The sequence below is a fragment of the Phalacrocorax carbo genome, chromosome 2 (assembly GCF_963921805.1).
Source record: "Phalacrocorax carbo chromosome 2, bPhaCar2.1, whole genome shotgun sequence".
In the NCBI taxonomy this organism is placed as follows: Eukaryota; Metazoa; Chordata; class Aves; order Suliformes; family Phalacrocoracidae; genus Phalacrocorax; species Phalacrocorax carbo.
The window spans coordinates 105,855,862-105,874,544 of NC_087514.1; the positions used below are offsets into that span (position 1 = coordinate 105,855,862).

The 18,683-nt window shown below is 41.7% G+C and overlaps 1 protein-coding gene across 1 annotated transcript in view; it reads left to right on the forward strand.

Annotated features, from left to right (window-relative positions):
- Positions 1-1,522: 1,522 nt before the first annotated feature.
- The window catches only part of TNS3 (tensin 3), a 232,147-nt gene continuing 214,986 nt past the window's right edge, over positions 1,523-18,683 (forward strand). The window contains exon 1 of the mRNA XM_064443795.1: positions 1,523-1,887. Coding sequence (XP_064299865.1) covers positions 1,792-1,887 — 96 coding nt within the window. The 5' untranslated portion in view covers positions 1,523-1,791. The remainder of the gene's footprint in view (positions 1,888-18,683) is intronic.

Genomic DNA, 18,683 nt, shown 5'->3' on the forward strand with positions numbered 1-18,683 from the left:
ATAAAAATCACCTTCACATACACATTCCCATATTACAACTCCAGTCAGTTTGGGATATTTCAAACACAGCTCATTAGTCATGATTTGTGACTTCTCAAGGAAAAGCTTACATGATAATATCAGACCTACAAGTTATCTAAGAATAGCTCTTCCTGTACAATGACCCTTTCTCCCTTAATCTATTCCTCATCCTGCAGAAATAATCCATTTGTGCATTCAGACTCTTTGAACGCAGAGTTCATGCAATGGAGGGCAGGAGGAGAAACACGGGAAGATTTATGCAGAGAAAATAAGCTGACAGCCCAGCAACGACCCCAAGTTGGCTACTCAGTGTATACCTGAACTCCTTCATGCACGAGATCAACTCATTTTACGAAGTAAAATGACTTAAGTCACTTGAAGTCAAGCGCCTGGCATAATAGGGGCCAAGTACTCAACTAGAACATTGGAATGGTACAAATAAATAATAATAATGTTAAAAGCCATTTAATTAAGTTTATTTTTTAGCTGTCTAGAAGACATATTATTTTTACCTAAATCATAACATGCCAGATGTTATCACAACACAAATATTCAGAACTGACTTCTCATCTCTTCTTTTCCTTGAGGAAAACCAAAACTGATAGACCCAGTTCCTCCAAATCTATTTTAAGATGCCTCTGCTAGAACACTGATATTCAAAAGTTTGAGAATAGGTAATGAATTCACTCTGCTGTTCAGTTACAGACATTTTTACAGCATGACAGTCAAGTAAATGTGTCTTGAACTTCTCAGGATGCATCGGGGGCGTGGAAGCACTGATTTATACTGTGTCCTTTTCTGCAGAAGGGGAAACTTGGAAACCCAAAGAGAAGAGAGCTGACAGTGAAAGGTTTTGCCCGTGATCCCTTAATTATAGTAGTAAGAGTTATCCAGTGTTACTCCCTTAGGTCCTGGTGGGAGCTACAGATTCTGTCCTGTGAGTAAAGGAGCTGTGCCATTCCTAAAGCTGGAGATCTAAGAATTGAAACATGCAAATTTACAGCACATTTCTGCAAAATTAAGCTGCACAGGATAGCAAACGTCTTTGGCAAAGAGGGAAACAGAGCTCCTGTCTCGAAGCTTACAGTGCTGCGCTTCCATCACATGGTTATCCTTCCTGCCCCTTAGGAGTATTCATCCTCTTGCAGGCAGGGAAAATAAGTTCTGTTAAAAACTAAAGGGAATTAATTAACGTACACAGGCAGGCAGATTATACAAAGAAACAGGAAATTCCTGTAGGTTCTCCCCTTCTGAAACTGTTTTCAAAGCAAGTCTTGGTATCGACCTTAAATACCCGTTTTTCTCTCTCAAGTTACTTGGGTACTATCAGCTTGCTTTAGTGACAGACCGCTGGAAAGCTCGCTTTTCTTCTGCACAAAAGCAGCGCGCCCTCTGAAGCAGACTGTTTTGCGAGTTACTACTTTCGTTGTTATTGTATCCATACCACTCAGTGATCCAAAAACCCTCCCACCAGGATAGGGAAGGCTAAGTTTCCCCAGCTGGAGACAGAGCTTTCGGCACCGGCTCTCTGATTTGTCGTGCTGGCCCCGGAGGGGGCACGGTGTGGTCAGCTCGGGAGTCCGGTAACAAAAGGGGAAGCGGAGGGAGACGGAGCCGGGAGAGCGGCCGAGCGGGTGACAGCCGGGGGGGCTCAGCCCAGCACCGGCGGCGCAGGGGTGGGGGCTCATGGCCGCCGCCGGCGGGTGAGGAGCGGGCCGAGGGCAGAGCCCCGGGGCCGCGCTGGAGGCGAGGAGCGGCCGGGCGCGCCCCATGGGCGGCCGGGCCAGCCTGGCGTGTCGCGGCAGGGAGCTCCGTCCCCTGCCCCGCCGCCGCTCGGCGCAAGGAGAGGCCGAGACGATGATTCAGGTACGCGGGTTGTGCTCCCCAGCCCCAGCGCGGAGAGGGGAGGGGTGGGGGGGCAGCGGGACGGCTTGCGGCGCTGCCGGGGCCGCCGCCACCCCCGCCGGGCTCGGTGCCGCGGCCGAAGGGCGGACCGCGGGGAGGCGCCTGCGCCCGGTACCGGGAGCATCGCCTCGCATCGCCGGGCCTGCCCGCGGGGCGCCGGGGACAGCCCCGCTCCGCTCCGCACGGCCCGGGGCGGCGGGGCCTTCGCGGCCGCCGCGGCACCCGGAGGGCAACGGCGCGGCTGCGCGGGGCGGTGTCTCGGCGCCTTCCGAAAGGCGGGCCGGGGCTGCCCTGCGCCCAGGCTGAGCCCGGCGGCCGCCTCCGGGCGCCCCGGCGACGGGTGGCTCGTCCCGGCGGGCCGGCTCGGCGGCGGGTGGGGAGCCCGCCGAGCCCCGCCGGCAGCGCCCAGCTCCCCGCTGGCAGCGGCCGCAGCGGGCACACGCCAGGGGAGGCGGCGGCCCTCCTGCTCGTGTCCTCTTGCCTTCGGATATGCACCTGAATCGCTTTTTGGGGCGGTTACGGAAAAGAAATGTCCAAAAATGAGGATGGGTTGATAATCCTGAAGTACATGTACCAACTTTTCACGGGTATGAAGGTTTGATCAACTTTAAATAATTCTGGTTTTAAACCCATTTGATCTCAGTGATGGGTTTCCTTTGCTTTATGACTGTGAACAAAACCAGACAAACTGCCAAAATAGCAGCCTGTCGGCACAACTGCAAATAGGAAGTACCAGAAACCTCTCTAGAGCATTAGGCGAGAGCCTCAGCGCCACGGAACTCATTCCAGAGGCTCATTCAAGCATCTCTATTTCTGGTTTGCTAAGCAAACCTCTGGACCTTTGAAGTTTCATGCACTTTCTTCTGCGTCACCTCTGAAAGCTTGATTCAACAATGGATGTAAATTAATTTTAAGCATATGTTTAAATGTTTTTGCTGACTTGGGCTCAGCACACTATAGCATTCTCCCTCCCCGCTTGCATGCTTAAGTGATCAACCTCTCTCATTTCAAATCCCTTCTGAAAACATACTGTTACTGTTGAAACCTTTTAGGATTGGTTTCCCAGAAATTAATGAATAATACACCACACAAGTGGTAAACTGTGGATATATGCACTAAATAATCTTTATTGGTTTTCAGCTCCCTTTGGCCATCTCATGTGCACTCTATCTGTGAAACCATCTCCATCACTCTTGTGTCTAACATTTCAAACCAAGCAGCTTCAAATAACCATTTTATTATAACAAGCTGCCAAGAAAATATCTGAGTGTAAGTTTCCCTGCCAGAATTGCTTTCCTCTGAGGTGTAAAATGGCCAGTGTTCAGCTGTAGACAAGTGACTCATTTAAAGGGCTGAAATTTTTGCCTTCTCTCAGGTTTAGGAGAAAGAGCTTTATTCCATTTGAAAGCATATTCAATGATCTCCAGTGATCTCTTGCCAGAGAAACATTAGCCTGTGACCTTAGGCAAAATAATGAACCTGAAAATCATAATGTTACAATGGAAAAAAAATTGTTGTAATGAAGTTTTGGGTCTTTTTTTCCAGGGATTGATAAAAACCAATTTTCTAGTAACTCTTAGCTCCAGCACTGTCAGTCCAATTTCAGAATCTTAATGCAGCATGCTTTACTAGACAGAAGATTACTGACTGGTTGTTCTGCAGTGACTCGGTTGGCACCAGGACCCCTATTTTTCTGGATGCTCTTGAAACACATTAAGAAAATGTTCCATGCTATATGACTTTGGGAGCAAATACCATGCCTTGTTCTCTTTTTCATGCCAGCACTTATATTATTAGGTCTTAGTTAGGGATGGGTAACCCTATTGCTCAGAAACAGTGTCACGCTGCTCTGGTACCTGTTTGCCATGACAGTTTTGCCCCACCACGCTTTGGTTCCTGCTTTTCTTTGTGGCTGCCTATGGCTGCTAACTGAGAGTCTGCTGCTCAGAAAGCTCTCCAGCTAATGAATGTTAAAAATGTTGCTGAGGAGCAACTCCTTTTCAGCTAGATTTTACTTCCAAGTTTGTTTTTGATTCTTCCTTTCCCTGTTAAGATATCCTGAAGGATCATTGAACCTGAACGTTGAACCCAGAAGCAAGAGAACAACCTAAATGATATAAAACTCCTCTTTCTGTGACACCTAAAATGACAGGGGGAGAGTAAAACCAAGCGACAAGATAAAGAAATCTGGTAGTTCCTTAGTACCAGTCCGTAGGGATATAGCAGGGACTGCTGGGGCTAAGAAGAGCTTCACCACCCTCATACCAAGCTCCATGAGATGGATGGTCTGCATTCTTCTCTTATTATATATTAGTATAAATCAAGAGTTCCTTCTCTGAAACCAATTGTATTTCATCAGTTTTCAATTAGTGTGAGTGATAGGGGGAGCTGGGCCAGTAATTCTCAAAATATTTGTCATAAAATGAGTTCAAATGACGGAGTAGTCTACAAAGCTGCCATAGGCTCCAATTTATGCTGTTATTATGGAACAGAAAACATGTGGGCAGGATGTATTAACATCAGTGGCTTTATTTTACATCTGGAACATGCAAAAGGAGGCAACAAGCTACAGCTGAAAATAGGAGCTTTCTATATTGTTGAATTTCTATTGATCTTTCTCTTCCAGCAGGAAGATATATAATTATATGGCAGGCCATCTGAATTTCCACCACTGGGTGGTTAAAATAATTGTTATATGAGACATTGTGCCTCAGAATATGCCAAAACATCTTAACACAAAGTTGAGGGGAAAATAGCATAAATTTGAATGTAGGAAGGTGTTTTAAAGAGTGAGGGGGATTGTTTGTTTTATATTTTCAAGGGGAAGGGTAGATTTTTCTAGTATGATTACACTAGAGAACTGTTTTTCTCTTTGAATCAATGGAATTGAGCTAACTTAAAATTGGCACTAATGCCACAGGTTTATAATTATGGGTTTTTTTGGTTAGGTCTCATCCTTGGGTGGTTTATGGGCTTTCTGTGAGGGGCTGCTGTGACAGTGATTATTGAATTCCCTGTCCAGTCTGGATTAGAGGCAGGACTGAATGCAAGCACCAGCCCTGACTCAGTTTCTGTAGGCAGTCCATCCTGAGCAGATCCCAGTGTTACCTGAAAATTCATTGTCTTAATCTTTACATTTTAACCACATATTTAAATTTATTTTTCTTTGTGTATAATATTGTAAGGGAGGTCAGACTTCTTAGGGGAGCAATTCTTGGGATTTTTTTTTTTCCTTGGAACCTGAGAGTGGGAGATAGGAACTTGTTTGCATACAGTTTCTGATAATTTCAGTTCAAGGACTGGTGTTTTTACAGCTCATAACATTTTATCATAAAAAGCACCTGTGTTTTGCATTGCTGATATTCTCTTTCAAAAGAAAAAAGGTATCTCAGTTCTGCTTTCTTATATCAGCAAGCAAAAAAGCAGTAGTGGAAAATGAAGTGCAAAGTAAAGTAACTTTTTCCAAGTTGCTCAGCAAATACATAAAAGACTTCAGCTTCCCTCATCCTCAGTGTAATGCTTTTCCACTGAAGCATATTACTTTTTAAGTAATGTGTTGTCACTTGTGCAAAGCAAGGAGAAAGGACAGTCCAAGTGAATCTCCATACTGTCTTCTCTGCACAGTAGGCTTCCATATTATATCTTAGTATCTCTGGCTCTGGGTCAAAGTGCGCAAATGTGAGGAAGCTTCTCTAAATCAGAGAGTAGTCACCAGTGTTATACAGTCCATAATCTCCCTGCAGGAATATTCTGTCTTCTGCTACTGACAACCTATTTGTACAGATGGAAAGAATAGGGAGAGAAGTAGTTCTTCCAGGAAGAAAGATTTTAAAGGGGTTTTGGATTGAATACTAAGCAAATAGCAGCATTGGCCCAAAATGCCCACAAGCTTGGAGGCCTTTAGCATTGTGTTCTTGTATTGTGTTATGCAACAGAAAAGTCAGAATAAAGCAACAAGAATCCTTAAGAATTTTCTTTTTTTTTTTGCCAGTGCTAAGTCCTCTCTATGCAGATTGCAGGCCAAGGTGATAACTGAGGAAGACCCAGCCAGTGGGGGCTTTCTTAGTCAAATCATATTCAAGAAACTGATGAATCCTGTGGGGCAATCGCCCTTTTGTTAATAAATGTGTTCATTCATCTAATGAATACATTCTAGAGGGATGTGGCATTATTTTTTTTATTATATGTAGATGGGAAATCCCTGAGACTATGTGTCTTGTTCCCACTCCGTTATTATTATTCAACCAGTCAGGTTAATTCATGTAAGGATGCGGATGGGCTGGAAGGGGTCCAGAGAAGGGCCACCAAGATGATCAAAGGATTGGGAAGCCTGCCATATGACGATAGGCTGGGAGAGCTGGGTTTGTTCAGCCTTGAGAAAAGGAGGCTTAGAGGGGATCTCATCACCATGTACCAGTACTTAAGGGGTAGCTACAAAGAAGATGGAGACTCCCTTTTTACACAGAGTCACATGGAGAAGACAAGGGGGAATGGACACAGATTGCTCTAGGGGAGATTCCGATTGGACATGAGAGGGAAATTTTTCACACTGAGGACAGTCAACCATTGGAGTAATCTCCCCAGGGAAGTGGTTGACTCAGCCACGTTGGACACCTCCAAGAGTTGTCTGGACAGGGTGCTGGGCCATCTTGTCTAGACTGTGTTCTTCCCAGAAAGGTTGGACTAGATGATCCCTGAGGTCCCTTCCACCTGTGATTCTGTGATTCTGTGATGATGTCCCTGTTGCTAACATTATTTAGTATATGAAAATCTTGGGGAAAGTGGAAGCCAGCCTAATACAGACTACATAACAGTATGCAGCTGGAGTTCTTTTCAAGGTCTTCAAGTTGTCTATCATATTTTTAATGACCAAGGAAAGAATTTTTAAAAAACCTCAAGCAATTTTAGCTGCCGTATCAGTTTGGTTTCCAAGTGGTCTCAGGCAGGTGAAGTACGCTGAAACATAATGGCTATTACTGGAAAGAATTACATCTTCACTTCAGTATCCTGCCTTCTGTCTGACAGCTGCGATGTGTCCTGTGGAAAATGGGCTGGATAATTTTCAGTCACTTTAATCCAGTTTTATAGTGCTTTTCAGCAAGAGGGAAGTAAAGCTTTTTTTTTTTTAGAAAAAATAAATGCAGCTTCAAAACGTAAGAAAAAATAATTTCATAGAGGAACTGATGAGCAAAGAAGGATTTAAAACACTTTTTCGTTCCAGAAGAACATTAAGTGACTAGTAGGAAAGCAAAAGTTCCCCAAATGGCTCAGTTACTGCGCTCAAGTGATGTCCCGTAAGATGAACTACTTTCCCATGAAACTTACAATAGAAAACATTTTTTTTAGAGTTTGTGGGTTACTTTGAGCATTGCTGTTGCCTTATAATTTCAGAATTGTTTCTTCCCACAGACTATGAATGGTAAATTGTATTATTCCAAAAGCAAATTTGTTGGTTATGTTTTTTTTTTTAATCTAAATAGAGAAGTTTCCTGGATCTTGGACAGTCTTTAGTTATCCAGAAAACTGATAGAATGAAAGTCTCGGACAACAGAGAGGGAGAAATGAATGTGTTGAATATAAGTAGGAACAATCTGCTTTAAATTTAACTGGTTAAGAGCAAGGAGGTTAAATAGTTTCAGTCACCCCACCATTTCATAAAGCTGTTTCTTTGCACAGACGGTTCAGATCACAATTCCATCACTGATACACGTTGTTTAATCATCCAAACCAATGATTAAATTATCATAATTGTTATTTAAAACATGTGAGTTCTTTCATGATATGTGGAATGAGAGTCATGCTCCTTTTCCTATTTTTCCTTCGTTCCAGCTGGTCCTTCCCCCTGACCTCAGGGCTGATGCAGATCCCATGGCCCTCCAACAGCAGAGAGAGCTCCTGCTGATTTTAATAAAAGCTTAAGTAGCACTGGTGCCTGGGGACTCCTGGCCTCTCTCATGAAAAAGTAAAATGTTAGCATAGTTCCCCTTCCTCCTCCACTCTGCTCTACTCATGTAAGAGACTGAGGAATCATCATGAGTAGCCCATGGTTGAATGTGCACTTAGCTCCAGCAGCCGGGTTCTTCATTCAACAAAGCACTTGAACATTAAGCAATTTCTTAAGCCTGTTCCTATACAATTAAATACTTACAGGCTCATTTGATCTTGACACCTCTAGAAATTGAAAATCAATTTTAAAGATGACTTAAGATATTTTACTGAATTCAAGTTTGGGAATGTTTAATACCCTGGTGACCTATGTATGGTGCTGGTCATGATAAATTTCCCCCTCCTCCCCAGACAGAACACTTATCATTATGCCTTCTTATATACTCCTCCAAGAGATAACTACCTGATATTTCCTTTTGCTTTGCTGCATCCTCTCAGATACCCTTACAAAAACAGCTTTATTGCCCTCCTCTTTCCCCTAATGTGGGTACATAGATCAGATGATTCTTGGGTGTGAAATGGTGTCTGTGATGTATCCTGGTATAGGTTTTTACTTGTTTAACCCTGATATTTCATACTTTAACATGCTTAGTTGTTTATGTACAATATAGGCCCTGGTTTAAATATCTGCAGCTGATGAATTGGGGTCTGATTCTATGGCTCTTAAAGCAACAAAACTTTCAGTGCCAAACCCAGCTTTTTGAGGATCTCTTACAGCATTATAAGAGACTACTGGTGCAACATAAAACACATAAAGTAAGTTTAAGAATCCTGATTCAGTCTCATAGAAAGCTGATAATGACTGCTCAGAAACTCCAGGCAAGTGAAGATACCTCTTTTCCAGGAAATAATTTATTTGGGATATAGTGCCCTGGCAGTTAAAATACAAATACCCTGCAGAAAATTAAACTTATGATTTCAGGGGGCTTCTTCATCCTTAGTATGGGTGGTAGTTAACATTATTCTTCATGTTAACCTCCTTATGTATGGGCTGGGTTGGGGAGGCATATGTGGGAGGGACCAAGGGAGGAAAAGGAGATTTAAGTTAGAAGCCAGCTAACAGCTTGCAAGAAACTCTGTAAACTCATAAGCTGTAGTCCTTCTTTATTTATGTGAATTCCCACTATCTGGGTTTGACCATTAGAAAAGAGGCTATGGCACATAGTACATGACAAGACTGAGTCCCAGTGGCTGGATGTTGCAGCTACCTTCATGTTGTGAATTTATTTTATATGACCTGCCACTTTCTATAACTGATCATTTCTGGGAAAAGCCTTTCCCCTCCTCATGGCCAAAAACCCCCAAATGTGAAGTGGCCTTCTCTTAAAAATAGACGAAGAGAAGACAACAGTGCACTAACTCTTTGGGTTTTTCTTTTCTCCTCCCAACTGGCTCTGTTTTTAATACATACAGAGCCAACACAAGTGGGATTAGGTTTTCCTGCTGGACACAGTTTTGCCATGCTAACTCAAGTAAATGCAGTGGGAATGTAAAAAGTAAGCATGTGCCCAGTGCTGAGTGTATGCTACATGTTTCTCAGTGTGTGTGAGCGTTTGAGATTATTTTTGTCTTAGTTTGTGCCCTCTGAAGTTCCTTGCAAGATGGTGGAGAGAGGAGTTTGACTCCACGTCATGATGACTGAAGGCATTACAAGATAGTATTTGGCAGCTCACCCATTTAGGACTTGAATAATGTTTTTGTCCTTAGAAAAAAAGCATTAAAATAGTCCAGGATTCCTTGCTTTTGTTGTCCAGTGTTCTATGCAGTCTCTGCCCTACTATTTCACCAACTACTTAGTCAGAAATTATTCTGCTTAACTAATAGGTCATTTTTCTTGGAGAATTACTATGGGGTGTGTTTATGAAACCCTGTTTTCTTGTTCAATGACCTGCCGGTTATAAGATCAAATGCGAAAGGAAGTTTGACCTAGAAGGCACAGTACAAATTTTATCACCATAGAAAGACAGCAAGAGTAAGTATGAGAATTGCCTGAAATGTGTATGTACACCTTCACGCTTTATGTATGAAACAATTACTTTAATTAAAAGCTCTGTTTGAAATCTGTTTGGATTCATTGAGAATACCTCTACCTTCAAAATTAGTAGCATAACCAAAATAAAACTTGTATGTGAAATCCTAGAGGTTCTCTTTCAAATGAAGAAAATTACAACCTCCAATGTCACTTGTAAGAAGTATGGGAATTTTTAAGCCATATTTTTCGTTCCAGTTTTGCAGGTTTTCCATTGTCGTTGTCACAAAACAGTTCTTTTTCATCTTGGCTGTAATGAAATAAATGGAATGGTGAGAAGACACTTAGCCAAAAAAAGTTGGTAGTACAGCCTGCAACAGATCTTCTTACTTCAGTTTATCTGTGCTTTAGCCATCAGTCAGTACTGCTTTGTACAATAATGTTTTTCTGGCTGTTTTATTTATTCTTATAAGGTCTTTGCAGTTAAAGCCAAATAGCACTGCCTTGTGGATTTTCCCTTTTGGATTAAGGGCATAAATAGCTGTTTCAGTTATCACAAATAACACATATGTGGAATGTTTTAGAGTTGACTGCCATTATTGTTTATCAGAGCTGTTCCAGATCTGGGGAAAAAAAAAAACAAATGAAGCCACAGATAACTGAAATGAATAGGTGCTCTCATTCATTCCTGGCCTGTTTCAGTTTATAATACATACATAAAACTAAAGGAAGAAGTCTTTGGGGTGATAGGGTAAAGTGAAGTTTATGTCAAAGTCTTTGAGATTCCTACTTATTATCAGCCATCAAGTACATTTTCTTGTAAGGACCCTTATCAGACCTCAAGAGCTTGCTATGGCAAGGATGACCGCTTCAAATCATGATGGTCAGGGGGTGGTTCAGTCTGGTATTTCTGAATTGGCTTTTGAAAACAGAGTTCATTCCCAGCTCCCATGTGATGACCAGCTTTGAGCATGCCTTGCCCCCTGACAATGCTGCTGTTAATCCACAGATTTGTCATGCCGCTGTACTTGGTTTGTAGATCTTCCCACTGGCCCTGGTCCAGCTGGTCATGGAAGTTACTCCCTCTCTGGGGAAGGGCCAACATCTATTCTACCCCAGTCTTTTCTGGCTTCTAACCTCAGCCATGAGTAATGGCTAAGGAAACCTGTTAATATAAGGAGAGCTGATAATGTAAAAGTCACCTTGAGGTAAGTTACTGTTTTCTAAAACCCTTTTGGACCCTGTAGGCTTTAAGAAAAGTTTCTTATGTCCCAGATCCCCTTCAAAGTCACCAAAGCTAGGACTTCCCTGTCACTTCTTGGACATTTAAGTTATAGTGATAATCCTAATTGCACCTTTACTCCCTGAGTATGAATATGAGCAGTTTCTGTGGCAAGAGTTTAGGTTAAAAAAAAAACACCCAAACATATATTTTTACAAAATGCAGCACATAATCTGCATGGGTACATGTGAGAGTACAGGTGTGAATGTATTCACATGACCACACTGATTGTTATTCATATCTCAAGTTACCCCAGAATGTATTTGACCGCATGGCTAAACTGGTAGTGTTTTAAGTTTTATTTAAAAATTTTTTTTAGTTTAAATTTTAAGTAATGCAACATAAAGCAATAAGTCATGATCATGATGGAGCTAGGGCACACCACAGAGCTGTTCCTTTCCTTAGGTCTTGATTTTTAACAGTTGAATTATGCCTTTACGTGTGCTGCCTTTCACATGGTGTGTAGTCAGCCGTTTTTTCAGGAGCTGTGGCACATAGTATCCTTTTGGTTACTGTATTGATTTCAGGATGGAGGGACCAGGTTGGTTACATTTTGACTGTGGGACTTGCAAGAGCTCTATCAGACTGCTGCTCCCTGTTCTGGCAACTAGCAGGCCTTGGCCCTTTTGTAACTTATGCCCTGAGAAGACTGTCATCCACAAACCTTCCCAGCCCTGACCTACCCCAAATGCATGCAACATAGTGGAGTTGTTAGCCCTCTATTACGTGTTTGGCAGGAAAATAGACTATTGCTTTTGGATCTCTACTGTTACCAGTACTTGCCATACTGTTCACCTGTACCACCAGGGTACCAGGCAGATGGCTGTATGTGACATTCAGGGAGAAAACACGTGGAGAGAGTTGGGGTGATATGTGGAAATACTACATATTCTTTCCTTTCTGTTAACTGATGGAGAGCTGCCACTGATGAATTGGAACTTGATGTCATAAGCCACTTATTATTTATCAAACGCAGTTGTAAGGGGGACAGAGAGCGAATGTGCTGTTCAGCATCTTGTTTCTGTTGCTCCCTGTTCTCTGTCATCCAGCTACAGAACACTAATGAAGAGCCTACTCCTAACGCTTTTTTGTTAGTTATCCAAGCAATCAGAGCCAACAAATGCTTTTATAAAGTAAAAGACTCTCAGAAACTAATGCAAGTTTGGGACTTGAAAGAGCAAAAGGTTTTCATTATGTTTTTAAAGCAAAAGTCAAACATAAACTCTTTTTCATGTCCATATAAGCCCAACGGGCATGGAATGCCTGCTTCCTGCCAAATCTGGTATTAACTATGGCTATCACTTAGAGGGAAATTAAAACCATTTGGGTCTTTGTCCTTGAAGGCTCCCCATACAATTTATGAAGGCTCTCTGTAGATTTATTGCAGTGTCAGTTCATGGGTTTTCAGTGCATGTATTCAATACGGTGCTTCAGTGATGGGCTGATCATGGTGTGGTCTTGAAAGCAGTGGTCCAAGGGCTTCTTTTAAGCATATGCACAGTGGCATCAGGACCTAGACGTGAGTATGTGTGTCCACGCATGCAGGTGTGAGAGAGAACGAAAGATGATACAGAAGATGAGTGAGTTCAACCTGGGGATTTTGACCTGGGTTTCATACAGCTGTAATTTTGGTGGGTGGTTAAACAAAGGGTTGTATTTTTAGCCTGTCTTTAAGGTATTTGGAACAGGTTTTTTTGTCTTTGTGCTTGAGCAGGGGAAAGTGCTATATTGTGCGTGTTTTTGATGGGCACTGTAAGAAGAACTATATTCACGTGAAAATCATGATTGTGAGTATAGCATTTCACTCAGCTCTTCCAGCACCATGGCACCAGTGGCAGTGCTAACCTGAGGAGGGCTGAAGTCATGCAGGTGGAAGTGTGGTGGCCAATCTGTTGCCCTGAGATCCTGTGGTTGCAACTTGCCTAAGTAGGAGGAAGCTGAGGTTCACAGTTACTCTGCCACAGAAGCATGTTTTCTCTTAACTGCTTATGAGACATTTGACCCATAACTTTTCCTTGAGTTATTCCTAACTTTTTTCTCATTGACTTCTAGGTAGTTTTAGTTGCATCAACTGTGTCTCCACCTGGGAATAGAAAATAATCTGTTGGCTCAAACTGAACAAAACTTGAAGGATTTTAGGGTTTGTAGGTTGCAGTGTTTTAAAACCAGTGATCTGAAGGCAAAAGCTGTAGTGTTCTTCACTGTGGAATCACGTCAGAACGGTGGGGGGATGGCTGTTCTTTCCTCAGCCTTCATTTGGAAAGAATTCCTCTTTAGGAATGCCTTTACACATGTAGCATGACGACTCAAGATGTGAGGGTCTAGACAAAAGAAACACTGACAGAATCCTCAAAAAGAGTGATGGGGTAGCCTCTGAGTCACCAAAACATGATACTTTGCTGTTTTTCCCACAGAAAAGGAACATGTTTTTAATGTATCAGCTGGCATCAATGAATGCACTGAACGTCCATAAAAGGAGAAATGGAAGAATACTGTTTTGAAAGTAAAAAGATGTTTTCCTTATTCATCTTATTTCTCCCTTGCAATCCATCTTGAAAGGCTATTGATGCTAAATATTGTTCAAAATGTAGAATTAATTGACCAGAACCAAGTACTTGGTTTCATTGTGGATGGCCCCCATCTTGAGAAGCAGAGGATCTTCTAGAAGGCTGGAAGCTGAGCCTTAGGCAGCTCTGACTGAGATTCCAGCAATGCTTGCTTCTTCTTGGGATTTGCAGCTCTATTGAAGTTGTCAGTGTAACAGCATTGGAATGTCATTCAGACATTTAGCAAACCTGAACTGGTTTCAGCAACGTTGGAGGGCATTAGATGGAAAAATGAATTATGTGGAACTCACCAGAGAATAGTATTTTCAGTGTAAATTGTTTTAAAATGCTTTTAATTCCAACTCATGAAGATAGCTGCAAGGACTGGCTCACGAGAGTTAAAAACATAATCTTAAATTTTGCTGAAACATGGTGAGAATGAGAAAACAGGATGAACATGATTAATCGTGCTACAGGATTGTGCACAAAATACTTTAAAGTGGTAGCTGTTATGAAATACAGGGTGGATTTAATAATTTCCTTACAAATATTCAGATTCGCTCTGTTACTTCCACATACTGTAGAAATTTTCATTGAGAAATCTATGTATTGTATTTTGTCAAAAAAAAAAAAAAGCAAGAAATAAATAGCAAGAACCCTTGTCAATACTGCTGCAGTTGCATTTCAGTGCTATCTTCAGTGTTTTGATCAATTATCACCATAACTTTTTAAAGCTAAATATCTACTAATTGAATTATGGCCTTCAACACTTCTGTATCTCGGATGTGACTGCAAACTAAAACCTGTCAAACACTGACAGGGCAAATATGAAAAGTGCATTTTCAGTCTATGTTTACTGAGAAGGAAGATTTGAGTTGGGAGTTTGTGGTATGAAGCTGGGATCCTGACTTGAATAAGCATCAGTTCACAGGGATTTGACACAGATGAATGGACCACTGGCTGCTGGATTCTTGAAAATTCTTTGAACCTCAGTTTTTGGCTAACAGTGGGGGTAGAATCACATTTTGCCCTTCCTGTAATAAGTCAGAAAAACTTGCCACAAGGCATTCCTTCTCTAAAATCCTGTTGGCAATTTGGGCCATTATACATAAACTAGGAGCCAGGATTAGAGAGGAAACCTTGCCAAGAAATCCTAAAAATAGAAGGCTGAAAAATATTACTGGTGTCACTGGAAGGCTTACACTTCTAATTACTTTCATATTGTGGCCTTAAACTCTGTGAAAATCAGAGTGCATTGAAAGCATTCTTCTGAAAATACTTGCAGGTTTAAAAAAAAAACTTGGAGGCTGGACATTGAGCTGCGATTCATATTCTCCTGGATGCTAAACAAACTGACTGCCCTCAGCATTACATATTACATAGGTGGTTTCCTGCCCCCACTCCACCCCTTATACTGTCCTTTAGGTTGAGGGAATAATTGGATCCTGGAATGAAGAGGAAATTATAGTTACATCTCACTTGATGCTAATATTAATATGGTTTTCTTATTTGAAGGGGATAATTTTGCTTTAAGCTACATTTTAAAAACAAAACACAAAAAATCATGCTGAAAAAATAGTTACTATGTAAATAGTTCTAATACTTCTTAAAGGCTGTGCATTTTCACACTCCACATGACTTTTGCCTCCTCTGTGTAAGCTATCTTTCATGTATGCTCTTTCTTGTAGACTAAATATTGATCTAATAGAGTGTAGGAGCTCCAGAAAGCTTCAGGGTGTTCAACAAGACACATAGTGACTATATCTTCAATGGAAGTATGATGAAGTAAAAGTTCTAATAGGTATAAAAGTCAAATTACTTAGGAAAGGAAAGGAGGGCCAGTAAAGTGTTACTCCTTTGTTAATAAGATGGGTTATTGGCTTTTTTTCTGAGGGTCGAAGAATAATAGAGTCTTATAGGTACCTGGTTTAGTCTCATATTGTGTCCTTTTTCTGTGCTGTCTCAGTCCTTTGCATGAGAAAAGGCAGAGGTTGACTGACTAATGCAGCAGTAGTGATTGCAGTTTTTGGTAGTGATGAAAAGCGGGACATATCACTCAGTGGTGAAGGAAGAACTCTGCATTGAGCTCATATGCTTCCTTACATGTGTCCTAGATTTAGCTTAGCTATTTGTTTTCTAGAGTATATCCCAAATAGTGTGGTATATAATGTCTGTACTGAATACCTGACTTACAAATCAGAAACCTCAGCAGCAACATCCAGCATTAGGATGTTGGACTTATACCTTGTTCTTAAATGAAACTACAGGAGAACCCTATTCTGACTTTCTCAGGTGTATGTATTGGTGTTGGGGATGCAATGAATTAGAAATCCAAGTACCTTTTACGTGGTGAGTTGTTGTGGATAATAACAATAATTCTGAAACCCATCTATCCATCTTCTGGTCCCACCAGGTAAGAAAAACTTTCTGTATGTGTGTGACCTGCAGATTAAAATGATAGTTGTAGCATCAGTTAAATCTTCATCTGCCCACCTTGTTTGGCTTATAACATAGTATTTTAGAGAGACTTTTCAACTAATTTTCAAACCTCAGGTATTTAACTTGAGCTGGGATGCCAATATCCAAAACGATGTTCCCAAAAAGTCCTGCTAAAAGGCTGCCTTGCTGCTGGAGAGGGCTGGACTCATGAGTGCTTCCTTCACAGTTTTTTCAGTATGTCCAGTTTTAGCAGTGGCTAGATCAAACAGATCTGCTAGTGTCTAAATCACTAGTGGAATTACTTGGGGTACAGTCTTTCTTACATGGATTAGAAATTCTTACAGGACCTTTTTTCACCTAAGAGGGACCTTCCTTCCTTTGGCTGAAGTCATGCTGTACATTCCTCAGAGGCATACAGAGATTGGGGCATTGAGGAAAAATACTGTACCCAGTGTAACTGTGCATCCTGGCCGTGATATTACAGTGACTAGAACAGCACCTCAAAGTATCAATGATAATGTGGGCTGCTGGACTATGTGTATTTTGAGGCACACTTATTCTGACTTCCATGACTGACCTCTTTATTGGCTAGAAAGATGCAAAAACCTACACAAGAGAAGCAGACAACATTAGGACAAGGTACAAATCTACAGATGAGGTTATAAACTGTTTTGTTTTTCTTTTAAATCACGTATGAAAATGTTTAACTGGGACATACATTGTGAGCTGTGGAATACTTTTGAGCCTATTTCTCACAGCTAAATCCATTCAGAGTGTGGGAAAACCAGAAACCTTGCTGTAGAGAGAGGCTTCTTCTGAGCCAAATGGATGACCTCTGAGACCTCAGATTAAAGTGCAAGAGGAGGAAAGAGTTGATAATTACAGCATCAGACATATACAACTCTCAGGACGTAGCAGAAATCATAGGTTGCAAACATAACTGGCAGAGTGTGCCCAGAAATAAGTTCACAGGGACATATTTTCATTCTGTACAGACAACGCGAGGCTAACTGGGTTTAGCTGCAGTGCTAACCAGGAAGAAAATTTAGGCTTTTGAGACGGTATGGTGCTGTCAGTTGCAAAAAAAAGTGCAAAAGGCAACATACTGTCTTGCTTTCTGATAGACTTAAGAAAAATTTGGTGCAGCAGTTTGATGTTGTTTGCTGCATTTATTATATATTCTTGAAACAGTCTCCTTGGGAGCTGAATAATCAATGTCAGCAAAGAAGTGCTCTAGCTTTTGCCCCTTGGCTTTTTCTGCCTCAGTGCATGTTGCACATATTCTCCTAGTGTTATGACCACCTGAAAGGACAGGTGTTTATAAAGGTGCAAAAATAATTTTCAAGGAGATGAGAATTATTTTATTTTTTAGCCTCTGTCAAAACTATCTAGAAGACAAGTACAAAGATTAAGGGAGGAAAATCCTGACTCCCCCAGAGTAGCAAATCTCTGCTTGTGTTGCTAGAGCCAAAACGTCAACCCCAGACCTTTCGTAGACCTCTATAATTTGGCCTTGCCCTCCTGACTGTTACCACTGTTACTGATCCAGATACCCCTGAATAGCTGTGCAATATTTGCAACATGCATTGCTGGTGGTGAAAGTTTTCCAGTGCTGGGAAGGAGGTGTGAGTTGGGAATGTTGCGCTTTCCTCATGAAACTGGGATGGGGAAGGGTGCAGTAGCAGCAGCAGCCAGCGATTCTGACCAGCATGGGTCCAGCACTAGGACAGAGTGGGAAGCCCTACAACAAAACATGGGCACATGGGGCTATTTGGAATTACCTTGCATACTTGCACCTAGGGCACTCCTATATATGCTCCAGCCCCTTGCTACATGATACAGAAATGATATTTTTTATTTGTTTGCTCCCCTTCCCCCCTCAAGTTCCAAGTTGATATAGCAGGGTAGGTGCTAGGTAGGTGCATGTAGGTAGACGTAGATGTAGGTGGGTTGAGAGCCAGTTCAATGGCCGTCTGCCTAGTTGTACTAGAAAGCGCCAGGTGAAGCAGTAAATGAAGTCTGAGAAAGACTGGCTTCTAGAGAAGTGGATGAAGGTAAATGAATCCTAAGAAGAGTTCTACAATATGTTTTCCAACACTTCAGCTTATGATTAATCTGTCATAATTAAGGCTAATTACCAAAAGAAGAAAAGGGAACATCAGAGTTACACTGGTATAGGGCCACTGCAGACATTTGTATGTGATGTGGTCTGCTTTAACCAAACTCTGTGGCAGTAGTAGGTGAAGGGAAATAGCCATGGAAACAAATATGAAAGTCCTCTGTATACTTTCATTAGGTCTAATACCTGGCCATGAGAGTTTTGTGAGAGATAAACAGAGGAAAATGAGTCCCATTGACACCTTTCTTCCTCCTGTTCAGCCTTTCTCTCCTGCCCTGCAATGCTCACACTCTTTGCTCTGGAATTGCTTGTTGTGATGTACAAATGAGTTGCTATGGGAAGTTAGAAGATATCCCTCTGAAACTGATTCTGGAGATCCTGAGAAAAGTTTCACTGAAACTGCGACCATTTACCCAAATGTTGGTTGTTCCTGTTCAAGAGTTTCATTTGTATTGA